We start from the raw sequence: 22,507 nt of genomic DNA on the forward strand, positions 1-22,507 counted from the left end.
AGCCCCGTCCGCTGCTGGGCACTGGCTCCTCTCAGCGTCCGCGGGACGCCGCGGCTTCCCGCCGGACGGAGGCCTTCTGAGCCGGCCTGTGTATCGCCCCCGTCGGGTTGGGAGCAACCTGAGAGCAGGGCCGCTGCTCTCTGTTCCTCTCTCTCCTCGGTGTCCAGCTCTCATGTCCCGAGGACCCAGCCACATCCTGGAGCCTTCGCAGACCTGCTGCGTGTACCGGGTCGAGTCCCTCAGCCTCCCAGTTTCTTAGCTGTGACACGGATGGCCTCAGGGTCCCCTCCTCCTCAGGTTCTTGCGAGAGTTACGAGGCTCCCCCTTCCCGAGCCCTCAGCACTGTGTCTCCCAGAGCCGCGCTCGAGTCGTCGTTAACTCTGCTCACTCTAGGGCGTTCCTGTTTCCCGTCAAGCCTCCGAGGGTCCTATTTCGAAGAGGTTCTTAGGGACCATTTGCAGGAAAACCCACTCGGTTTCCCTGGAGAAGTGGGAGAAGGTTTGGGGCCAGCGTGAAAACTCTGGAGGATGGATGTGCAGGTGAAGGTTTCTGAGCGAGCCCGGCCAGCGTGGCTCAGAGGTTGAGCGTTGACCCAGGAACCGAGAGGTCACGGGTTCGATTCCCGGTCAGGGCACACGCCCCGGGTTGCGGGCTCCATCCCCCAGCAGGGGGCGTGCGGGAGGCAGCCGACCGATGATGTTTCTTTTTCATCGATGTTTCTCTCTCTCTAACCCTCCCCCTTCCTCTCTCTCTAAAAATCAATAAAAACGTAACAAAAAAGATTTCTAAGCGAAGAGAGGAAACAAGGGGCGACGCGACGCGACTCGGCCGGGGAGGAAGGCAGCAGCCACTGCCACGTGTGGTCCTGGCAGGAGGAGCCACGCCGGGACGGTCTCACTAAGATGAGTAGGAAACCTGCAGCCGTGCCACGCCTCGTGCCACGTTCTGTGGCCCGAGGAGGGCGTGGCCCAGCCGTGGACTCTCGCTGGCGTTCGAGGCTGCAGGAGCCGCGCGGCCCGCCCGCCAGCTCCTTGTCCGTCTGTCTGGCTGTCTGGCCCAGTGGGAGGAGGGGTGACGGCGGCGGAGCGAGGACGGTGGAGGGAGAGCCCGGCTGCCTTTGTTCCTTGCCTTTCAGGCCTGATATTATCCTAAAGAAGAGAGAACAAAATGACACCGCGTCCCTCCCGCCGGGGAGCGTGCAGAATTGGTCACGGGCGATTGTGAGCTCGGAGCCGACACAGTGCCCCGCGACCCGCACGAGCTAAGCCTTTGTCCCGAAGCCTCGCTGACAACCGGGAAGAATCCGGGCATTGAGAGGCGGACTGAATAGGTCCATTTCCACCCATTGTGATCTCGGTGACGGGTCCAGTTCGCTCTCATCTGAAGGGACTCGCCAAATCAGGCATCCGCACAATTAAGTTACCAACCCTGGGACATGCTGCCAGTCTCCCCAGGGAAGCCCGGGGCTGTCCCTCCGGGGTCCAGCTTCAGGGGCCCTGTGCTTTCCGGCTCTTATCTCTCTTCTGGCGTTCTGCATGGAAAGTCTTCCTTGACACTGATTTTAATAATATTAATATTTCTGTGTATCATTCAATTGTCCTATGAATGCAAAATCTTGCCTGAAAGCCCACAGTAAAGCCAGATTACAACCAGAAGCACAGCGTGCCTGCCCTTGGCTCTAAGACTCACCCCTCTAGGAGGCACCAACACCCCGTCACATTTGCTTGTCCTTCCGTGTAGGACTTTCTTAGTATATAACAATTATGATATTTATTTTTTCCTATTGATGATGATAAGGGACAATTCCAATAAAATATGTAGCCAAAGATAATTTAAAAAACCCCACACACTTCCAGAGCTATTCACAAAACTCATAAAAGTGATGCCTGGAAAACACTGAGTGCTCTTTCCGGACACATGGAGAAGCAGCCCCTATGGAAAGGGTGCTCGGCCTGGCTGGCGTGGCTCGGCTCTGGCTGGCGTGGCTCGGCCCTGGCTGGCGTGGCTCGGCCCTGGCTGGCGTGGCTCGGCCCTGGCTGGCGTGGCTCGGCTCTGGCCGGCGTGGCTCAGCTGGGTGAGCATCACCCAGTGCACAGGGGGCAGCCAGTTTCATTCCTGGTCAGGGCACACGCCCGGGTGGCGGGCTCGATCCCCAGTAGGGGGCATGTGCAGACTAACCAAATCAACTTTCTAGAGTTAAAACTCTCTTAGTTGTAAAAAACATATAAAGTGATAAAATAGATTCACAGTTATTAAATACAGATTACACAGAGAATGAGTCTGCCTTAGATACATGAGGGCACCTGATGGCTCTGTTTAAGGTAGAACATTATGAAAAATTATTAAAGTTTGGGGGGAAGGCATTCATTAATTTGAGTTTCCCAGACAATAAATATATGTGCATTTGACATGCATAAATAATTTTTTATTAAGTGTAGATTAAAATCAGCAGGATGACTGGATGTTACCAAAATATTTCAACTCAAGAAAACACATGCAAAATATCTGGTGTCCTCCTTACACTAATACAAGACAGTAGACTATTAAGCTGATCTCTTTAATAAATTGATGATTTGCCTATTTGGAACCTCTTGTTGGAACACATTGGGTAAATCAAGCTATTTCATTGTAGTGTGAGAATCCTATAAAAGCAATAATTATCAAAGTAGATTGTAAAATTATTGTGTTCTTATTAATTAAATATTAGCCAAGAGTATTCTATGACTAAACCTCTAAAGATATCAAAAGAAAAGGGAAAATTAGACCTTTCTACTCTTCTTTTATGACTATAACTTTTTGAAAACTCTAATCTCCTGTAAAGATCCAGCTCTGACTCCTGAGGAAAACTTCAAAGAGACGTTTTATAGAAACGAAGACCTACAGTTAGTGAGGTTTCATATAAGGTTGTGCTCCTACTTTACAGGTAAACTTCAATAGAGATAAAGCATATCTGACATTTTACAAAATAGACGTCACCCAAGCATGTCAGCTGTGGGTAGTGCACACAAAAATATTCGCTGCATTATTTTGTATAATTTTCACTGTTTTTCCTCACAATTAAAATAAAAGCATTAATTGAAATTAGCGTTTATTGAGTATGAGCTGGGAGAGGAGAGTTGTAGACTCAGGAGTGGGCTGGGGGTTGGAGAGAATGAAGAGGGGAATTAAGAGGAATTAAGGGGAATTAAGACATCAAAAAGCACACGCGGTGGGGGATGTGGAAGGTGTGGCTTTTGTTCAGACAACAGGGTCTCTGCCCCCAAGTTCTTTGGGAAACCAAAACCAGGAGCCGTCTATGGAAAAAGCGAATGAGACAAGATGGCAAAGTAGCCAGCGGGTAAAATGTGAAGACAAAGTAACGAAGAGCGTAACTGTTGATGCTACAGTTGCCTAAGATGACGGCAGGTAAAGATTCACAGCTAATACATGCTCTAGAGCCCGTGAGCTCTTGCGCGGAGGAAGAGCCGGAGGCAGAGCAAGGGCCCAGGAGGCTGCAGGATGGGGGCGTGTGGCCCACTGAGCAGCGGCCGTGGGGAGCCGGGTGAGGGCTGGATGCACCCACTGCCTTACGGACAGACACGGGTGTGCGTGGGGTGAGCTGGAGGGCAAGCAGGTGGGTGGGGAAAGGCGACCTCCACTGGGGAGAGTTTTGAAGACGCTGCCCTAAGGGATACTTTAGTGAAGGCCAAGGGGTAGGTGCAGGAGTCGAGAATCCCAGGGCTGTCAGGGGGTGTCGAGAGGACCTGGGCTTCAGAAGGTGGAGGAGACAGAGGCAGGCGCTCCAGGAGGGGCAACGTTAGTGCTAACTGCTGATAACTTACTGGAGGGAATGAACCCTCAGCAGCGATGGAGGACTCTGAGCAACAATGTGAGGAGCTAACAGCAGGTGTCACTGTTTCAGCCACTTAGAATATCGTGATTTTTCTTTTTCTTTCATGTATAATGTTCCTGCAGATTCCACGGCATGAGAGATTCCAGACCCAGAGTTGTTGGAGGGGCATCACCACGTATGCGGCAGACAATACGTGGATTACGCTGTTTCGATCCTGCACTATTTCATATTTAACCCTCAGATATGTTTTTTGGGAAAATTCCTATCCACAACCGCTTACTTGGGATACTATGGAGCAAAGGGAGAGGCGTGTAGCCAAGGATTCGTCCTTTATTTGTTTCTGAAGTTAGTTATCTATCAGTTGGTATGTCCATCCAGAAGAGAAGCTTTCTGGTATGGGAAGACTTAAGGATTAGACAAAAACGTCCTTCTTGATTTTCCCTCCTGATCTTTATATCAAGGGCCAACCCAAGCCTGCTCCTCTGCTCGGCCAACGGCCGGACACTTGGTGCGCTCAAAGATCCACACCTCATCGCACACAGGCCACGACATGACCCTCCTGCGCCTATGCTGGGGAGTTATTAGGAAAGCAGAGCCCCGCCCAGAATATTCCACAGCTGGCCTGAAACCCTCACCCTCCTCTCCGCGCCGAGCGCCGCGTGACCCGTCTGTCTGGGGAACTCACGGAGCGCGCCCCGTCCCCGTTCCGGGCTCTGCTGCGTGTCCCCCAGCCACCAGCCGCCGTCTGTCCCCACAGTTAACCTCGCACAACAAGGTAAAGCTTCTTGTCCAATGAAGCGGAGAGAAAAAAAGTCTCTCTCTGAAAAGCCATCTCTGTCTCAAAAATATGTCTTTCCCAGAAATAGATATTAATCTTGCCCCTTCTTCCACTCAGCCGATAGTCAAAGGACCCCTGAATATAAAAATTCTCAGTCATTTTCTATGCTGCGCCCATCAAACCATTTCGCGGTGTGACTCAAACAGAGCGGGAATAGGAAATAGCACGTGTTCACCTCTGCAATGATCTCATGTATTCCTGAGCCCGGGATCCCGCTGGCTTCTTCATGTGCAATTCAAAATTGCCTAAAAACCGGCTGAGTATTTACGGGTCAGTTAAAATGTGAAAGCTTTCCCTGCTACCCTCCGATGCCCACCGCAACACATGCTAGATGGGCGAGGTGCAGGCTACAGGAGGGACTTCAGGCTCGGGGAGAGACCCCTTCATCAAATCGAGTCAGGAGTGGAGGGTCCTCAGGGCAGGGCGGGCACTGCCCAGCCTCCTTTTCCATAGGCCAGACAGTGACTCGCCCAAGGTCATGTGGTTGGTGACAGAGCTGGGAAAGACGGCAGTTCTCCCGGCCCCTGGCTCAGTATTTGCTCATTTATCCCTAACGCTTTATGATTCCCCCATCCCCACCCTCCCTCCCTCCCACCGAGCTGCAGCCTCCCTAATCAGTTACTCAAAATGATGGTGGAAAGGCCCTTCTTCAGGCTCTAAATATATAGAAAGAAAGAAAAAATTCAAAACGTGAGTGGTCGATATGCCAGGTGTTGCTGAACAAAAGGAACAGGCTGGAAGCAGCAGAGCTGGACGGCGCTGGGTCCTGTTCACAGAGGAAGTTTCCACGCCTGAGCTCCTTAGTGACAAGAGAGGAGGGGACCTGGGCTCCGAGGCAGCCAGCACCCAAGTCCCACCCACCAGCCAAGAAATGGCAACTAGAAGCAAGACAGTCACAGAAGCTACGCCTACCAGAAACGATAGCAAAAGGCCTCGGAAAGTAGCTTGATAACATCTCTTATGTAACTAAATGATTCATGTAATTTGAAAATGAACTTGTTGTTCAAAATTCAGCAAGTCCTTGATTTTTTTTTTTTTGAGTGTGTAGGTGTTTTTGAGTTTGTTCATGTGGGTACCAGTCAGGAAGGTTTTGTTTCAATACGTGCCTGTGGTTATGATTAAACTGCCGTATTAATTTGGATGGAAAAAGTAGCTTATTTTGTTAATATTGGGTAAAATGGGTATTAATAGTTTTAAAGTACTTAGGAAATTTTACAGGGGTGCAAATCACATCAAAATATCAGCTCAGGAAAAATTTTAAGAGCTTAAAGTAGTAAAATAACTACTTTTAGAAGTAAACATTAGATATAAATTTGGAAATTATATAGGTTTATGTTGGCTCTTGAGATAATACGTTTGGTAAAATTAACACAAAAGATCATGCAGCCTTTACAACTGTACAGAGAAATGTTAACTGTTTAGCACAAACTATTAATCAGTGTAACATGATATACATCTTGGTAAATCTCAGTTAATGAAGAAAATACAATTAATTGTACTATATGTATGACTGGAAAAATTGGTATGCCTTATAACTTGTTTTATTCACCTAATTTGATTTTGTATTATCCCTAAAAACTTGTATACATCTTAAGTTTTAGTATATCAACAATATACTGGTAGAAATGTTTTACATAAGAAATAAATGTGGCATATATCTGTCTGCCTTAATCCTAAATAGAACGCAGTACCTATCCCAGTGGTCTGTGACTTATTTCCGTTTCCTTTTCTTCCTCATTGTCTTATGTTTAGGTCAGGAGGTGTGAGCAGGCGGATACTGTTACAGTGACTGTGTTGTCAGGAGGTGTGAGCAGGCGGATACTGTTACAGTGACTGTGTTGTCAGGAGGTGTGAGCAGGCGGATACTGTTACAGTGACTGTGTTGTCAGGAGGTGTGAGCAGGCGGATACTGTTACAGTGACTGTGTTGTCAGGAGGTGTGAGCAGGCGGATACTGTTACAGTGACTGTGTTGTCAGGGGTGTGAGCAGGCGGATACTGTTACAGTGACTGTGTTGTCAGGAGGTGTGAGCAGGCGGATACTGTTACAGTGACTGTGTTGTCAGGGGTGTGAGCAGGCGGATACTGTTACAGTGACTGTTGTCAGGGGTGTGAGCAGGTGGATACTGTCACAGTGACTGTTGTCAGGGGTGTGAGCAGGTGGATACTGTTACAATGACTGTTGTCGGGGGTGTAAGTAGGTGGATACTGTTACATTGACTGTTGTCAGGAGGTGTGAGCAGGTGGATACAGTGATTGTGTTGTGTGCTCGAGAGACGGAGACCTCTGAAGCTGAGTCTCTGGCTTGGACACTTTCTTGCATTTTATTTTGGTCAGGCACTTCTTAGTTTTTAGGGTTCGCCTGTCAAGTGAGGACAATAAACCTCCTGTTTAAAACTGTGATGAGCGTTAGGGATGCAATGTGTCTGTTACTCAGCATAGCAGCTGGCACAGTCCTGGGTGGTGGCTGCTGTAAACTTAGTCATCCTTAATGATGCCATCCTGACTCACAGATACTGGCAAGGCATTATTCCCAAGGCTGTGCATCTGGGCTGTAACTCTGGGCTCCTCAGAGCGTTTCACTTGGGGGTGGGAGGTTAGCAACAACCACATGCATCTGTTTAGGCAGAAAGGCTGAATAAATGTGGACAAACTGACTGCCAGTTTGCACAACGTTGGGACCAATGTCTCCAATCTTCACTTTTCGCCTTCGTAAACAAGTGGACTGGGCCAGACGATGCTTCATACTGACGATTCAAAGTTCTCTGGCATGTGAGGGCCCTGGGATGAATGTTCAGTTAGGGTTACTGAGGATGGTAACGCCTGGTGGCTCCAGTTGTTTCTACTCTAATCAGATTTCTAAGGGACGATTGGGAGAAAGTCTCAGTACAATCGGGAGACTGCAGGAGGTAGGTGGAAGTTCCGCAGCTAAACCTGTGAGCCTGGGACGGCAGCCTGGGAGAATTCCAGTGTGTGACTGATCTAGCCTATGGAATCGCTCACTGACTTTGGATGGATTTGGTCGTCTGTTTCTTAGGCTCAGCCGACATGGCCCAGGAAACACGGATTCTTAAAGGAGAATAATTTAAACACAGTATTTTGATAGTTGCCTTTAAAGAAGATCTTTTATGGCATGTGTCCTTTATTTATACTGCTGACTGTCGTAGATTATTGAAAACTTTGAAAAATGTCTTTTCCACATGAAATTTAATATAATGTTATGATGCATATGACAGAGAAGCTGTAGAAGAGCCCGGGCACGGGCATGGCCCCCAGAACACACAAAACTCCCCAAAGATGCTGCGTTCCTAAAATTAACTCATCCCTTATTAATACGCTAGGCATTTTAACAGCATGAAAATGGAAATATTCACCTGAAAAAACGACTTTAATGGTGAGTTATTTCCTTGCTTCATGCACACAATGGGTCATTAGTTCAGAAAAAAAATCTCAAAGGGTGAAAAAAGAATAGCCCAATGAGATTCAAGAATACTTCCCTGGGGTTGGGCACCCACGCTACTGAGGCCGTCCCGGGGAAGCGCAATCCTTCCCGTCCTGTCTGCAACCCAGCATTGATTAGTGGGGCGCTCGTTTTCCAGTGTGCCTCAGGGACAGGGCAGGCCTCTGCGAGGTGTCACGGGAAGGCTTCCCGGCCCAGGCCTCACTTACTAGGTGAGGCGGGACAGCTAGTGCAGCGGCTATGAGGTCAGACTCCTGGTCTGTAAAATGGGGAGATCTCTGCTTCGCAGAAACATACAACTCCTGGCACATCCAAGAAGCTCCCAGTAAATGGTGTTGATATTTGTAAATATTTAATAATCTATGGCAAGGGTGGTGAATGATGTGTAGTAAAATCAATTGATAAGCTTTATAAAAAAAGACACACAGATACACACACACACACTTACATACGTGCCTATACATACAGATTCATTGCATCGGTGCCTGAATGGGGACAGGGCCTAACCACAGTCGATTCGAAACTCCCCAGGAGATTCTAATAGCAACCAGGGCTGAGAACAACTGGACACGGGTTCTCAATCTGAGGCCCGTGGAACCCTTGAGAGAATACTGGAAATTCACGAACCTGAATGGGGAAAAAAACTTAGACATCTGTTTTCACTAACCACCCCTCCCTCTGACGTTAGCATTTCCTCGACCAGGAATGAGCGAGCAGAGCAGCAGTCTCAGGACCTGTTACGCTGCCCAAGAGAAAGCCCAGAAAATTGTGTGCACCTGCTGCTGACATCCCCAGGTGTCGCTCAGTCACCAAAACGGCCGTAGTTATCACATCTGCCGCTAGACTGAGTTTCTGTGCCTTATGAAAGAGTAACATACATTACTATGCCACACATTTGAAAAAATATTTTGAGAATTTTGGTCTAGTATCATCAGAATCCTTTGTTGCCTTACGAATTGATTTTACGCATTCAGAAGGTTTTTCAGACCATGGCTCTCAGGCTCACCAGGTGCCTGGGGCGTCCCGGGCCCGCGGGGTGCGAGCTCTGCGTTCAGAGGCTCCCGGTCAGGACAGCGCCTCCTGGGGTCCTGAGGAGGAACTTCCCACGCGCATTGCTGACCTCTCAGTGGAGAAGGCGATCGGCAGAAAGGAGGGGGACTGTCACTGAAGCACATTCACACAGCCATTGTCCTCCCGTTATTAATTTCTCCCACAAAGCCAACTGCGCTCTGTCCTCAGCAGCTGATACAGCGCCGAGTCCCCCATCCTGTGCCTGACTCTCGCGTTTGCAGCCACACAGGATAGAAGGTGTCAGTCTTTGCTCGCTCATTCCGTGCACTCGGACAAAATGCAGCGTGTATTTTTTTTGTTGTTTTTTTTTGGTAAAATTTTCTTTCCAAGCCTGAAGTATATGATTTCTAAGGCTTCTGCAGTGAGAATAAAAGGATTCACTTAAAATTGATTCTTGTAAGCCCTAATTATACAGTACATTTCATAATAAGCACTGCAAAATTGCAGCTTGGGAACAAAAAGCGCTCTCGGTTAGTAATAAATTGTCACTACAGTGATCAGTGTGCCAAATTCAGTTCACAGATAAATAAAAGGCAACCTTGAGAGCTGAGCAGGAGTCTAGCTGGTGCAGCTTTGGCACAGCTCTGTGAGAGCTGAGGCACAAGCCCTCACGGCCCATTTCAGGGGTCTCGGTGCTTCTAGCTGAGGCCCCGGGCACCGCGTGCCTCCTCCCGCCTCCTCTCTGCAGAGACGCGAGCCTCTGAGCTCAGGGGACCTGTGCGTCCCCAGCACAACTTCTTCTTCTGAACAGTTAGCCCTGGCCCCGCCGTTGCCTGGGGGGTGGGATTATCCACTCCCTGTCGCTGGAGGTGGAGCACGCGGTGGAGAGCGAGGGGTAACCACGCGTGCAGCTGGGCAGCAGTCACTGCGGGGGGCTCTGCTCTCAGCGGGCATCTAGGGCACGGGCGCTAGTTCTCCGGGTCCAAACGGGAACCCCTTGGGAATGGTATTTAAAATGTTATCTTTTATACGGAGATAAAATTACTTCCAAAAACAAGGAGACAAACGTCATCTAAGTGGTGAAAGAGCTGGAAAGAGAGAAGCCTGCGTTGTTCCCTCAGTAGGAAAAGCACTGCAGGAGAAGGGACCTGCTTCCAGGGGGATGGGGGGACATCTGAGCGCGCCTCTCCTTTCTCCTTGGCCGAGGGGCCACCCAGCGTCCTCCGCGACCTCCTGTCGTTTCCGGGGGCCCATTATCGTCGCCCCCCACTCGGCCCGGGCGAGGGCAGGAAGGCCCGGGCGTGCTGAAGCCGGGCCCTCGCTCGGGGCAGCTCTGAGGAATCGGGGCTTCTGTTTCGACACGTTCGTCCATCTCAATACCACGGAAACTATATTTCATATCGTTCTTATGCGCACGGAGAGGGACACTGGACTTCTAAGGGCCGGAGGACTGGTGGGACACAGGCAGGTGCTGGAGGGGACACTGTTGGTGCCCAGGAGGCCGAACAGCCACAGTTTCAGTTCAAGTCCTGGCGTCGCCATGGGACAGCTGGGCAGCCTGGGGCATGTGACTTCGCCTCTGCCTGCCTCGGTCTCCTCATCTGTGAGAAGGGGGAACCATCGCACCTGTCTCATGAGGTGGTCGAAAGATTAAACGAGTGGTGCTGAAGCGTAGAGAGCATTTGTGACCCCGCGGAGCACAGAGTGAGTACTACGTAAATGTTCACAGTTATTACTGTTGTTTTTACTACTATTCTATTGCATGGTCAGCACCCGGACAGCACTGGGCACTGCAGACCGAGCTCAAACATACATCAGTTCTCCTTATGGTTGGCCACCTTTTCTCCTTGTTGCTCTGAGGGAAGCTTCCCCAAAGGCGCGTGTCCTTTAAAACCCAAACAGCTCAACGGGGCGGTGACCAGACTTGATCCATAATGAAAAAGCACAGAGGATCGCAATGTCAAGCCCAGAAAACGAAAACACTCCCAAGAAGCAGAAGCTACGGATTTCAGACGGGTCTGGTTCCCTTCACCTCTGAGAAGCTGACTTGAGGAAGATAAATCATGTTCTGTGTTATTATATTTTGTTTCAAGGTAAGAGAATTTTGAGGTACTTGGAGCTTTTTTCTAAAAGAAAATAAAACCCAATGGCTTAGGCAATAGTGTGATATCTAAAGTCCCTCGTAAGATTTTCTCTTATCAGTTTTTGGGCTGAACATCCACAAATTCCATTAGATTTAAAAAATATATATCATTATTAGAATACTTGAAGTGTTCTTATTTGTCTCCAGTGAACGGATATAAAACAATATTCTCTACAACGAATACACACATTGTTTGAAACTTCAATTCACCACCAGCTCATTCAGAAAGACAGGGAGGGAGAGAGAGACAGAGAGAGAGACGGAGGGAGGGAGGGAGGGAGACGGGATGAATGAATGAATAACATTAAGGACAACCCTAACCAACTGCTGAAGAGAAAATACTATCTCTAGGTTAAAACCTACAGGCGATATAAAAAAAAAAAGCCCACAAGGAAATGAAATATTACACATAAACCTGACTTGACTGTAACATTTGTGAGCAGTACTTTAAAAGGCAAAAAAAAAAAAAAAAAAGAGGGATTTATAAAAGATCATTGACTCCTTGAATATAAGGGATGTTAAAATTATTTGGCAAATTATTTCCCTCTGAAAATATAGAAATAAACTCTGTAAGAAGATCCTCGGCGTGTGCTCGGGTTTATTTTAGACTGATTTACAGTCTGCAGTTTCTCAGCAGGGCCGTCACCCCCGTAAGCACCAGCCGCACACAGTGGACGGAAGCTGGATAGAGTGGCCGTCATTCCTCGTGACCCCCCCCCCCCCGCGTACGTGGCGACCCCCCCAGGCCCGTGGGTAACGAGGCCTCACAGCGCGCGGGGCTTTATGAGTCCCCGGCTTGTCTTTCTTTTGTGTCTTTCTGTGCATCAGCAGAGCCACCGGCAGAATCTTTAATAAAATATATTATACGCATTAATATTTATAAGCCTATGAATTGATGTTTAAATAAACATTCGCTGACTTACGCCAGTTCTTTTGTTTTGGACATTAAATCACACTTACTTTGTCTGGAAAGTCGGCCTTGAGCTCGGCGACACTCTGACACCAATAGGCCGCGGTTTTCTCGCTGATGAGCTCGATGTTGAGGAAGGAGCTCTGTCCGGGGCCGTACGTGGGGCCGGAGGTGGTCCCCCGGATGATCCTGGGCGAGACATTGGTCACGATGTCCTGGTGAGAGAGGACAGACACTGAGTCTCCACTCGACAAAGCAAACCTGTGCTCTTTATTCTATGCTCATTTCCACACGACAGTATTTTACCAAGTCCCTTCTTGTATTTTTATAGAATTTAAAAATACATTTTAAATTACAGCTGAGCATTAACTAGTTCCAAATGAAAGAGCAAAATCAAATATTTGTTCACTATATTTAAATTACATCCTGTGATTATAAAAGGAACATAGTGGGGAAAAAAAGGTAAATTCATTTACACTGGTTTTGGGCACACACATTTTAATTTGTTTGCAATTAAATAATAAATAAAGCATGATCAGTAAAATACAAGGATATTATTTCAGTCTATTTAATCTAAGTATTTCCTTTGAGGTTTTAATTCCAATTAATAAAAGTTCATGTTTATAAAGGAAAAAATTCTTTTTTCCCTAAAAAGCAATTCTAAGGTAAACCAGCCGACAAGCACACGTTCGCTCTCCTGGCTCATCCAACTCTACAGCTGTTCTAACAGACTAACCGGCTCTCCTCGCCCGTCGCGATGAACTCTAGCTTAGATTTCACCTTCCAGGACTCCCTCTTCCCGGGGGGACAGGAGGGTAAAAGGGCCTCCCCGACAGCTGTAAACAGCAAACTGTCGAATTAACCTGCTCGTTAAATATAAGGAACAACCCGCAACTGCTTCTGTAGCTTCTACTCACAAAACAGAGGAACAGTTTTACATCACGAAGAACTAAAAAGAAACAAAGAAGAAAACTGTTTCCTCAGCCAACTTCCAATTAAAATTAGTTTTGAGTAAAAGGTCATTCAGTGAAGGATTTATCGGGCTCGTCGCTGGAGCACCCCTCCTCAGCATCTTGTCACTTTCAGTGAGATAACATGAACCCCCATTAGTATATAGCAATTAAGGTCAATTTACATATTTTAATTAAGAACCACCCCATATAAAACAATTAGCGTAATAGGCATACTAACTGGATTTCATAACATTTGGACGTTTTTCCAACTAGATAGACAGGAAACCTTAATTAGCATTAATTAGTGCTGATCTGCATATGTTTGATAAGGCATACCCTTGCCACAAAAGATTATTTATTCCCGGATCTGCCAAATGCTACAGTTGCCTGGGATAAAAGGACTTTTCTTCCGAGTTGCATGGTAATTTCTAGTAATTTACATTCGCTCTTACATTCGAATTAGTATATTATACAATAAATGGTATAAACGTTACAATAAGCCTCCTTAAATATGTGCAGTTTTACTTATAGGAATCCTGCCAGTTGATGTTTTTACTAATTAAGCCCTTTCACATCTATTGTCATTGTGGGCAACACTGCCAGCCTCACTTTGATGAGCTATTATGAAACCTTGTTACCGGATCGTAACGGGGAAAGTGACAAGCGGCGTCACTCTAGGAAGCCGGAGCCTGGTGGGTCCGGTTCAATCGCACTCTGCACCCCTGCGGGGAGGCTTCCCGCTCCCCGCAGGGCCTCACCCTCGGCCGGCAGCTGCGGTCCCAGCAGACCTGTCCGGCAAAGGTCACACTCAAGCGAGGCTGGTTTTCTTCTCTGTCCAACGTCCAAAAGCCACAGGCTCAGGCCACGAGGCCCTCGCCCCGGCCCCAGCCCTCCTCCAGGGGCCCTTCGCCCGGGCCAGGCGTCTGCGAGGACCCGGCCACAGGGCGTCCCGCAGGGGAAGGGCATCTCAGCGACCACGCAGTGACCCGCTGGCCTGCAGGCGGCACTTTCTGCTTGGTGACAACACTGACCATTTGCCAGCAGGGCCCCTGCTCCGCCCATCCTTCAGGTCGCAGCTCAGACTCGTCCCCCCGGGGAGCCGTCCTGATCTCTCCCCGCCACGCAGGCCGAGACTCCCTCCACCACAGCCACACGGGCCCCCTCCACCGTCTCTCGGAACAGCCTGCTCTGTGACGGTCCATGTTCCTGGCTGGTCCCTTCCCTAGGGCAGAAGTCTTGGGAGAGGAGAGACTCTCCCGCGGTCGTTATCAGTGTCCGGCTTCAGCCTGGCCCTCAGCAGGTGCTCACGTGTCCTGAAGGGGGCTGGCTGAAACCCCGGCACCAGAATCCGTCCTGCCCTGAGGCATGGGGACTCCATGGCATTTTTATTTATTTAGTTTTAAATCCTTGCCAGAGGATATTTTTTCCATTGCTTTTCAGAGAGAGTGGAAGGGAGGGGGAGAGAGGGAGAGAGACAGACAGAGAAATGTCGATTGGTTGCCTCCCGCACATGCCGGGACCAGGGCCAGGGATCCAGGAGCCTACAGCCACGGTAAATGCCCCGGACGACATCACACCCAAACCCTGCAGCCCGCAGGCCTATGCTCTAACCGCTGAGAAAAACGGCGGGGGCGAAATTCGTCTGCTCCGTGGAGAGGGTTGCTGACTCCTTGATGCTGGTTTCTCATAGGCAGTATTTCCCTCAACAGGCTGCACTTCTCTTTATTTATTGCAAAGAAAAAAATATCTTTAACATCTTCCCAAATTACAGATGCCTGTGTAGAACTCATCAACTACCCGTGAGTCACCTGCTGCCATCACGGTGATTTAGAAATTCAGCATATTCCAAAGTCAACCGACGTGCAACATTCACGATCACCCAGAGAGAAATTAGTCACAGAAATCTTATTCTAGGTTTTCTCTCCCAAATTCAGTTACATTTGCTGCTACTTTGTCAAAAACCTTCCCCATTGACCGGAGGCGTCTCAGAAATTTTAAATTAAGTGCAAGATGAGTGAAAACTTGGATGCGACCAATTGCCCTTGGTTGTGTGATTAGAGTTAAAGCTTCAGTAATTGTCCGTCACTTACAAGGGCTTTTGACCTGGGAATACTAGAATTCGGGTACCATTTTATAAGATAATAATGTGCTTTAATATTTAACAGCTAAGTTGTATTAGCACTGCTTAAGGGAGCTGATAGAACAAATAAACATATTCAAGAACAGTTAGAGCAGATCAGAGTTCATTCTCTAGACGAAGACGGTGAGCGACCAGGGTTCTAACCTCCGCGGCAGGAACAGCATTCGGCTTTTTGAAAATTGGTGTTTGCAGGTAAGAAGCGTGAGGTGCTAGTCCTGGTTTGTGTGACACTGTCACTACCCTTATAAAATCGAGGGCTAGTGACCTCTTAATGCTGGAAGTAACGACAGTGATTTTTTCAGCATTAGTAAAGAGATTTAAATGGTAAACAGACTGATTATATTTGTTTAAGTTCATTCACTTGGCCTCTCTTATCCTAAAAAACAACAACAGTGTTTCCATGGTTACTACTGGATTAAGATAGTCACAATGGTCTCAATAAATAGAAACAGAAAAGGACACTTTGTAGCGATGTCTTGCTAAGAGGCTCGGAAAAGAAATGGGTTCCAAAGAAGTTGGATGAAAATAAAAAATAAAATTTGTAGAGTGAACCGCAGCTACTATACCAGGGCAGGTGCGTTTTTGAGATATGTTACTGAACGAGAAGAATAAATTGTGAAAAAACACATAGCCTGTGGCACCTAAAACCAGCAAAGTGCTACAATATATTATTTAGTGAAACATACTTTTGTGACAAAGTATCAGTAAGAGAGGAATTAAAAATAATTTAGAAGAGTGATCGCCTGTTGGAATCGGTAGGCACCGGGCAAAAAATTGAGGATGGATGTCTTTCTAAAAGAATTAGTGATACATAATTTTTAAGAAACTTTATCCATGAAAGGCAGAAACACACAACAGATTGAGAAATCTGTTTCCTGAGCCCCGTGAATGCTGTCAGGGGCCACCCAGGAAGTTTAATGGGTTTACCTGCAAAGCTGTAACTTACATCTTATGGGTGTTTGTTTCTTTTTTAATTTCCAAGACTCTTCTGTGAACGGTTATTGTTGACAAACAAATCTTTTAATTATTTGGTTTTATGAGCTGGGGTTTCAGAAGCGGAAGGTGCTGCAGAATAAATGGTCTTCTGAAATATGTCACCACCTGTGGGCCTGGGATTTAACTTTCTGTTGCTCCTGAGGGGGAGAATCGCTGAGAACGAGTCTGACGGCAGACGCCCTGTGACGCGACATGTCCCCGTTACCACAGGCTGCTGGCAGGCGGCCACCCTGGGCACCGCAGAGAGTGAAACGGGATTTCACGTGGCCCAGTTTCCAGGGCAGCTCTGCTCTTATGAAAGAACTCGCCAGCATTTTACTTTCCTCGTGAGCTGAGTATATTAATATTTGATTCCTCTCAAAAATAAACTTCACAATGGTCAGAATAATCCCTCCTTGGTTGTTCTGGAGGGTGACAAGGTAGGATGAGAGGCTTTTCTTAATACACCAATTTTTCCATCTTAGTGTCTCATAGAAAGACAGCGCCCAAAAACCTGAATTAGTGACAACACTGACCTGTTTGTCCCAGGAACTTTAAATCTGTCCGTCTCGCCGGAAAACACAGGAAACGGGCACTGCAGTGTCACGCTAGGGCAGGGAGGGGAACCCGGCTACGAGGCCTGAGGGATCACCGGGTCTGGCCCTGCCTCGGCAACCGCAGGCGGGACTCGGAATTCAGCAAGTCCAGGGCCTTTTCTCACGGCTAATTTTTAAGCTGATGGTTTTATATGGCCTGCGAATGATGCTATAAATATCCAAATGGCCCTTGGCAGAGAAAAGGCTCCCCAGACAGTCTGGAAGGACTGTTTCAAGGAGTCCGACGTTTTCCTGCAGCGCCGAGGCCTCCTGTGCCGTGGCCACTCGGGCTGTTAGCGCCAGCAGCTCACGGCGACGCTTCCGCCGAGATGCCTTTCGCAAGACACCGGCGGGCGGCTTTCCCAGGACGAAGCGGACGCGCCAGGGTGTGATCAGTCAGCGCACAGGCTGACTGCATTATTGGGTTCACTGTTGAGATGGGAAGTCCCTCTCTCTCTAAAAAAATGAATACAAATATATTTTAAATAAAAATAAAATACAAATAAAATATAAGGATCAGATGGGAGTCTTTCATTTTTGCAACATAGTTAACAAGATATTGGGGGGAAAACCTTAGAATACAGCACATTTAAAAACGCCGGGTGGGATACGAATACACAGAAGCAGAGGAAGTGCGGCTGAGCTGGTGTCAAAATGAGGGAAGCGCTGGGCGATCAGAAGTGAGGACCAAGCAGGGGTCCCCCGAGGACAGACCTGCCGTAGGGTGACGTTCGCCCTCCAGGTTTCTGCAGTCCCGTGGCCAAGAGCCTGAGTTCTGGTGGCTTCAAAACCTCACAGAGGGAAAGTCAGGCCCAAGCTCCGTGGCAGGCAGGTCAGCAGCCTCCACAGGAAAGGAGGCCCAACGGAAAGTGATGCCCTCAATGTGTGAGCTGGAAAATAGCCACAGGGCAATGGTGGGCCGGTGTCCATTTCAGCTTTGTATTGGATTTAAAAAAAAAAAAAAAAGGCGTCATCCTCGTGCGAGCCCCAAAACCACATGCAGAAAATTTGGTTTAAAAGTGGCTCCCGGTCCTGGTCCATGCAATGTGGATCATTTCAGACCAGAAAGGCTGCTGTGGGGTAAGGGGAGCGGGATTTTACCACCCCAAAAATATGCCTCCTTGGCATGAGGATTATTTTATTAGGCTGATTGTTTTCAAGAAACAGAAAGCTCGGGAAGAGCTTTTTACCTCCCCCGTAACTGCCTAAAATTTTTAGACAGAGGACCGGGTCCGGGAGGAGAATTATCACCAGAGATAACGGTGTGTGGGGGGCGGGGGAGCTGGGCAGGGCTTGGGGACGAAAGTCCTCCCCGCGTCCCAGCGTTGCAGACGGCACAGCAGACACTCATTTACCAAACACTTGCCTCCCCACCTCCAGGAGACCTGCCCCTCCCCTCTGAGGTCCCAGACTCCCACCCCTTCTCTGGGTTCATAAAGGCACGTGAGCCGGCTGCCCCGTATTCTTAGGGAGCCCCGTGCACACAAAATTAAATGTCATTTTCTCCTCTTAATCTGTCCCGTGTCAATTCAATTCTTTAACCAGCCAGAAGAACCTAGAAAAGCAGTAATTTTTTTTTTTTGTAATCTCAAACTCATTTAAAATCACTTCAGAAAACACACACACACACACACACACACACGTGCACGCACACACACACACGTGTGCACACGCGCCTTCGCTGTCATAGGAAATCTCCCCACCAATATCCTACTGACTAAAATGGGAAGGTACAGTGGGAGGCAGGGGAAAAAAGTTTATTTCTGCAAGAACCTGAGAAGCCATTCAGCTAACGAAAAATCATTCGTTCGAGCAACTATGCGACGCCAAGCTCCCGTCAATGTACGTTAAGCAGCCATGAGATTTACTAACTGAAACAATCAAGTTTGAAGTCTGTTTTCTCATAATTCTAACCTCCCGGCTCACTGGCATCCCTCGTTGGGCCATAAGGACGCCTGCATTATAATTACAAAACACCATTTAAAAAGCGTCCTGTGTGCTACAGCGCGGGCCTTGACGAACAACTACTCGAAAGCAGCCTCTGCCGCGGGTTAAATTAGCCGGGAGCGCGAGTGCTGGGGCTGCCTCCGCGGGTCCCTTCAGGGGGCAAACGAGCCAACTGAAGGACGGTTGGAAAGCTTCCCGCCTCGGTCCTTTAAAGTCTCTCCAAGTTCTTTTCTTTCATACTTTTACTTTCAGAAGGGGATAATGTTTTGCTAAATAGGCATTCAAGCCTAAATAGGCAGGCGTCGACCTATGAACCAGGAGGTAAGGGTTCGATTCCCGGTCAGGGCACAAGCCCAGGATTTTGGACTCGATCCCCAGCAGGAGGCAGCTGATCAATGTTTCTCTCTCTCTCTCTCCCTCTCCCTTCCTTTCTCTGAATTTAAAAAAAAAAAAAAAAAAAAGGCAATCAATATGGCTTCATAGGTTTTATAAATTAGAATCAAAACAAAATAAAAACCACCAACCAAACAAAGGGACTGAGAATTATAGACTTCAGAAGGTATTACCCATAACAGGACTCTATTTTAATGACCAGGACCACTTATTAGGTGTCAGTGCAGAAAAGGAGTATGGCTGTGGCCCAGTAGGACTTTACTTACAAAACTAAGCAAGGGGGTTAGATTTGGCGTGGCCTCCTCCTTAGTTTGCTGACCTCCATCTACCCTCAGAGATGCCCAAAGACATGACCGCTGGCCAAATCCTCCTTGTACAATAACTCCAGGAATGCATGCCCCATCCAAGACACCCAGGGTCCTGCTGAGGTCTACTCGACTGGACCTGGTCCTTGAGTTTGGTCATTAGGGATCTGTAGCTGAGATGACGCTACATCAGAGGCCAAAGGTGAGTATCTACCCTTAGGGACTCTATGGAGTCCAGAGCTGATGGTGTCTTCGAGCCGAGTCCTTACCTGGTCAGCCTCCTTTCCCATAACCATGTGTATCCACACTGCAGAGTGACCTGGGGATGCTGAAAGTCATGACAGCGACTCATGTCACCCCCACTCTGTTCCTCTGCACACTAGAGGGACCCACCCAGATCCTTTCCCCAGCTAAGTAAGTGCAATGCTGAGTCTCTCAGTCCAAACCTGCCCTTTTAGTCTCTATTTCATTTATTTCTGCTTTAACTTTTGTTATTTCCTTCCTTCTATTAACTTTGAGCTTCATTTTTTTTTCCTTTTTCTAGTTTCATCAGGTGTAAAATTATGTTGTTATTTTGGGACTTTTCTTGTGTCCTGCGTCTTGAAGCAGGCATTTATTGCTATGAACACCCCTCTTAGAACTGCTTTAGCTGCATGCCATAAATTTTAGTGTTATATTCCAAATTTCATTTGTCTCACTTCACTTTACTTTTTTTTAAAATTTCTCTTCTGATTTTCTTTAACCCATTGGTTGTTCAGTAGCATGTTGTTTAACCTCCACGTATTTGTGAATTTTTCAGTTTTCTTCAGGTACTTAATTTCTAGTTTCAAATATCTAAGTCCATCTGATATATCTTGTCATTTAAGGCTGTTTCCTTATTGAATTTATGTTTATACATCTATTTGTTGATAATGTAAGTGGGTGTTCAAGTGTCCTGCTATTATTGTATTAAATTGTCTATGTCTTCATTTAGGTCTGTTAATATTTGCTCTAAATATTTAGGTGTTCACATGTCTGGTGCATAAACATTTACAAATCTTACGTCTTCTGGTTGAAGTGACCCCTTTATTATATGTCACATCTTTCCTTTTCTCTCTTTATAGACTTTGAAAAATTGTTTTTGATCAGGGAAGCATCTAATGGTTGGGAAAGGAAGCAGATATAAATGGCTTTACTCCTGAGACTAAAAACAAAAACCAACAAAAAACAAAACAACAACAACAAAACTAAATATCCTCTATACTGTGTAACTGTGAGGGCTCCTTGCTCTTCTGCGTCTTCATTTTCTTTCCAAGCTGCTTTTGATGCTACTTTATAGTAACATTTTTAAAGACTAAGGGAGACAGTTGGGTAGTATAAAATCACTGGTTTGGGAGTTAGGTGAACCTGAACCTGAACTCTGATCTCACTGCTTAATACCTAAGGACCCTGAATAGTTTACTCAGTTCTCTGGGACTGTTTCCTTAATTATAATATGATGAAACAACATGAAAAGATATACAATTCTCATTTCTAAGAGCCGTTATAAAGATTAAATCAGAAAATCAGATGATCTACGTCATAACAATACATAAGTTGTTTCAACCATATTGTCTGTTGCATGAAGTTTTCAGGGGACATGGAGGGGACTCCACAGGAGAACTGGGTCCTAGGGTTTTGTGCCCTCAGATTCAACACGGATTTTCCCCAAAAGTAGGAACATCAGATTCTCCAACCAACTTTCATGGTACCACTGCCATTGGGAAGGCATCTTAACATTGGTTTAAACATTAGTAGCACTAATTAAGGATGCATCTCATGCATCCCGTGGCAGGTTTCCCTCTTATGTCCGTCCTAACGTCCCAGAAAGATCTCTCCTGATATGGTACCTTTAATTCATTTCCACTTGTGAAGGAAGGAAGAGCATGTTTTATTTCAAACGAGGACCATCCACTGCCATGTGATACTTGACAGCACAAAATATGATGCAACTCTTCACATATCAAGCTCGATATAGCCATAAATTTGCACTCCAAGCCCTCCTTGACTTCAATGGGCCCCGGCTTGTGGAATGATTGCAGATCAAATCGTTTTGATATAATGTAATTTTTAAGTAGCTTTTCCCCCATAAGTAGAAGCATGGTGTGGATAACAAACTACCTGCACAAGGTACATGTGGCGGCCAGTGATCCGGCGACCTGCTGAAACACTTTCCATTTAGATGCGAGCGTGGACGGCCGTGAGAGACTTAAAGTGATTTTAAAAAGACTCTCTGCAGCCACACTCCACTGTCTATTTGCATAACACAATTGGGGAAGCTTCGTTAAAATCCATTTCTATAGGACTGTACCTCGCTTGCTTGATCACAATGCCTTAGCTCTCAATTAGACTTTTGACCTTCCATGCATGCAAATCATGGTATGCTTTCCTTCGTTTTAAGATCAGCTTTTGTTTCCCAATGAAGACTTATTTTGCCAGTACATCATAGTCTGAACACATGCCATAAATCACCAAGGGCGCACCGCCTGCAAATATGTTTCCAGTTCAAGCAGCAAAGATCTGCTACTTAGAATCCCAAAGACAATAAACATTTGTATCCAATCACCCCAGAGTCTAACGAAATTCCAAGAATGGAAAGTCTTTCAAATACACAGGCTTCCGGATACCAAATTACCTTTGAAACCCCCCACCCAGAAGTATCTCTAACAAAAACCCATTTGAAATACTGCTTCAATATTCTAAAAAATCAATAATTTAAACCACAGGTTGAACATTTTTACTGCTTCCACTGCAGACTGTCATTTTTCGAAATGAAAATGCTAATGACCCCGAGGGAAAGCGTTAAGCAGAAGAAATGCGTGAGTGAAAGCGCGGGTTGGCTCGGCTCGCCGGCTTGATCTCTTCCTCCCGCACTCAGCTGTGACAGAATGTCTTTTAAAATCAACAACTTTCACTTCAGGGTTTCTGAAAACACGCACTTCTCTGCGGTGCGCTGCACCCCTCTCCACGGGGAGTCAAGGAACGTGC

General features: G+C 47.0%; 1 protein-coding gene across 1 annotated transcript in view; it reads right to left on the minus strand.

Annotated features, from left to right (window-relative positions):
- Positions 1–22,507, minus strand: part of DPYD (dihydropyrimidine dehydrogenase) — a 319,890-nt gene that overhangs the window by 105,916 nt on the left and 191,467 nt on the right. Inside the window, exon 14 of the mRNA XM_087827593.1 lies at positions 12,243–12,407. Coding sequence (XP_087683719.1) covers positions 12,243–12,407 — 165 coding nt within the window. The remainder of the gene's footprint in view (positions 1–12,242; positions 12,408–22,507) is intronic.

The sequence above is a fragment of the Miniopterus natalensis genome, chromosome 19, assembly GCF_054644295.1.
Source record: "Miniopterus natalensis isolate mMinNat1 chromosome 19, mMinNat1.hap1, whole genome shotgun sequence".
NCBI lineage: Eukaryota > Metazoa > Chordata > Mammalia > Chiroptera > Miniopteridae > Miniopterus > Miniopterus natalensis.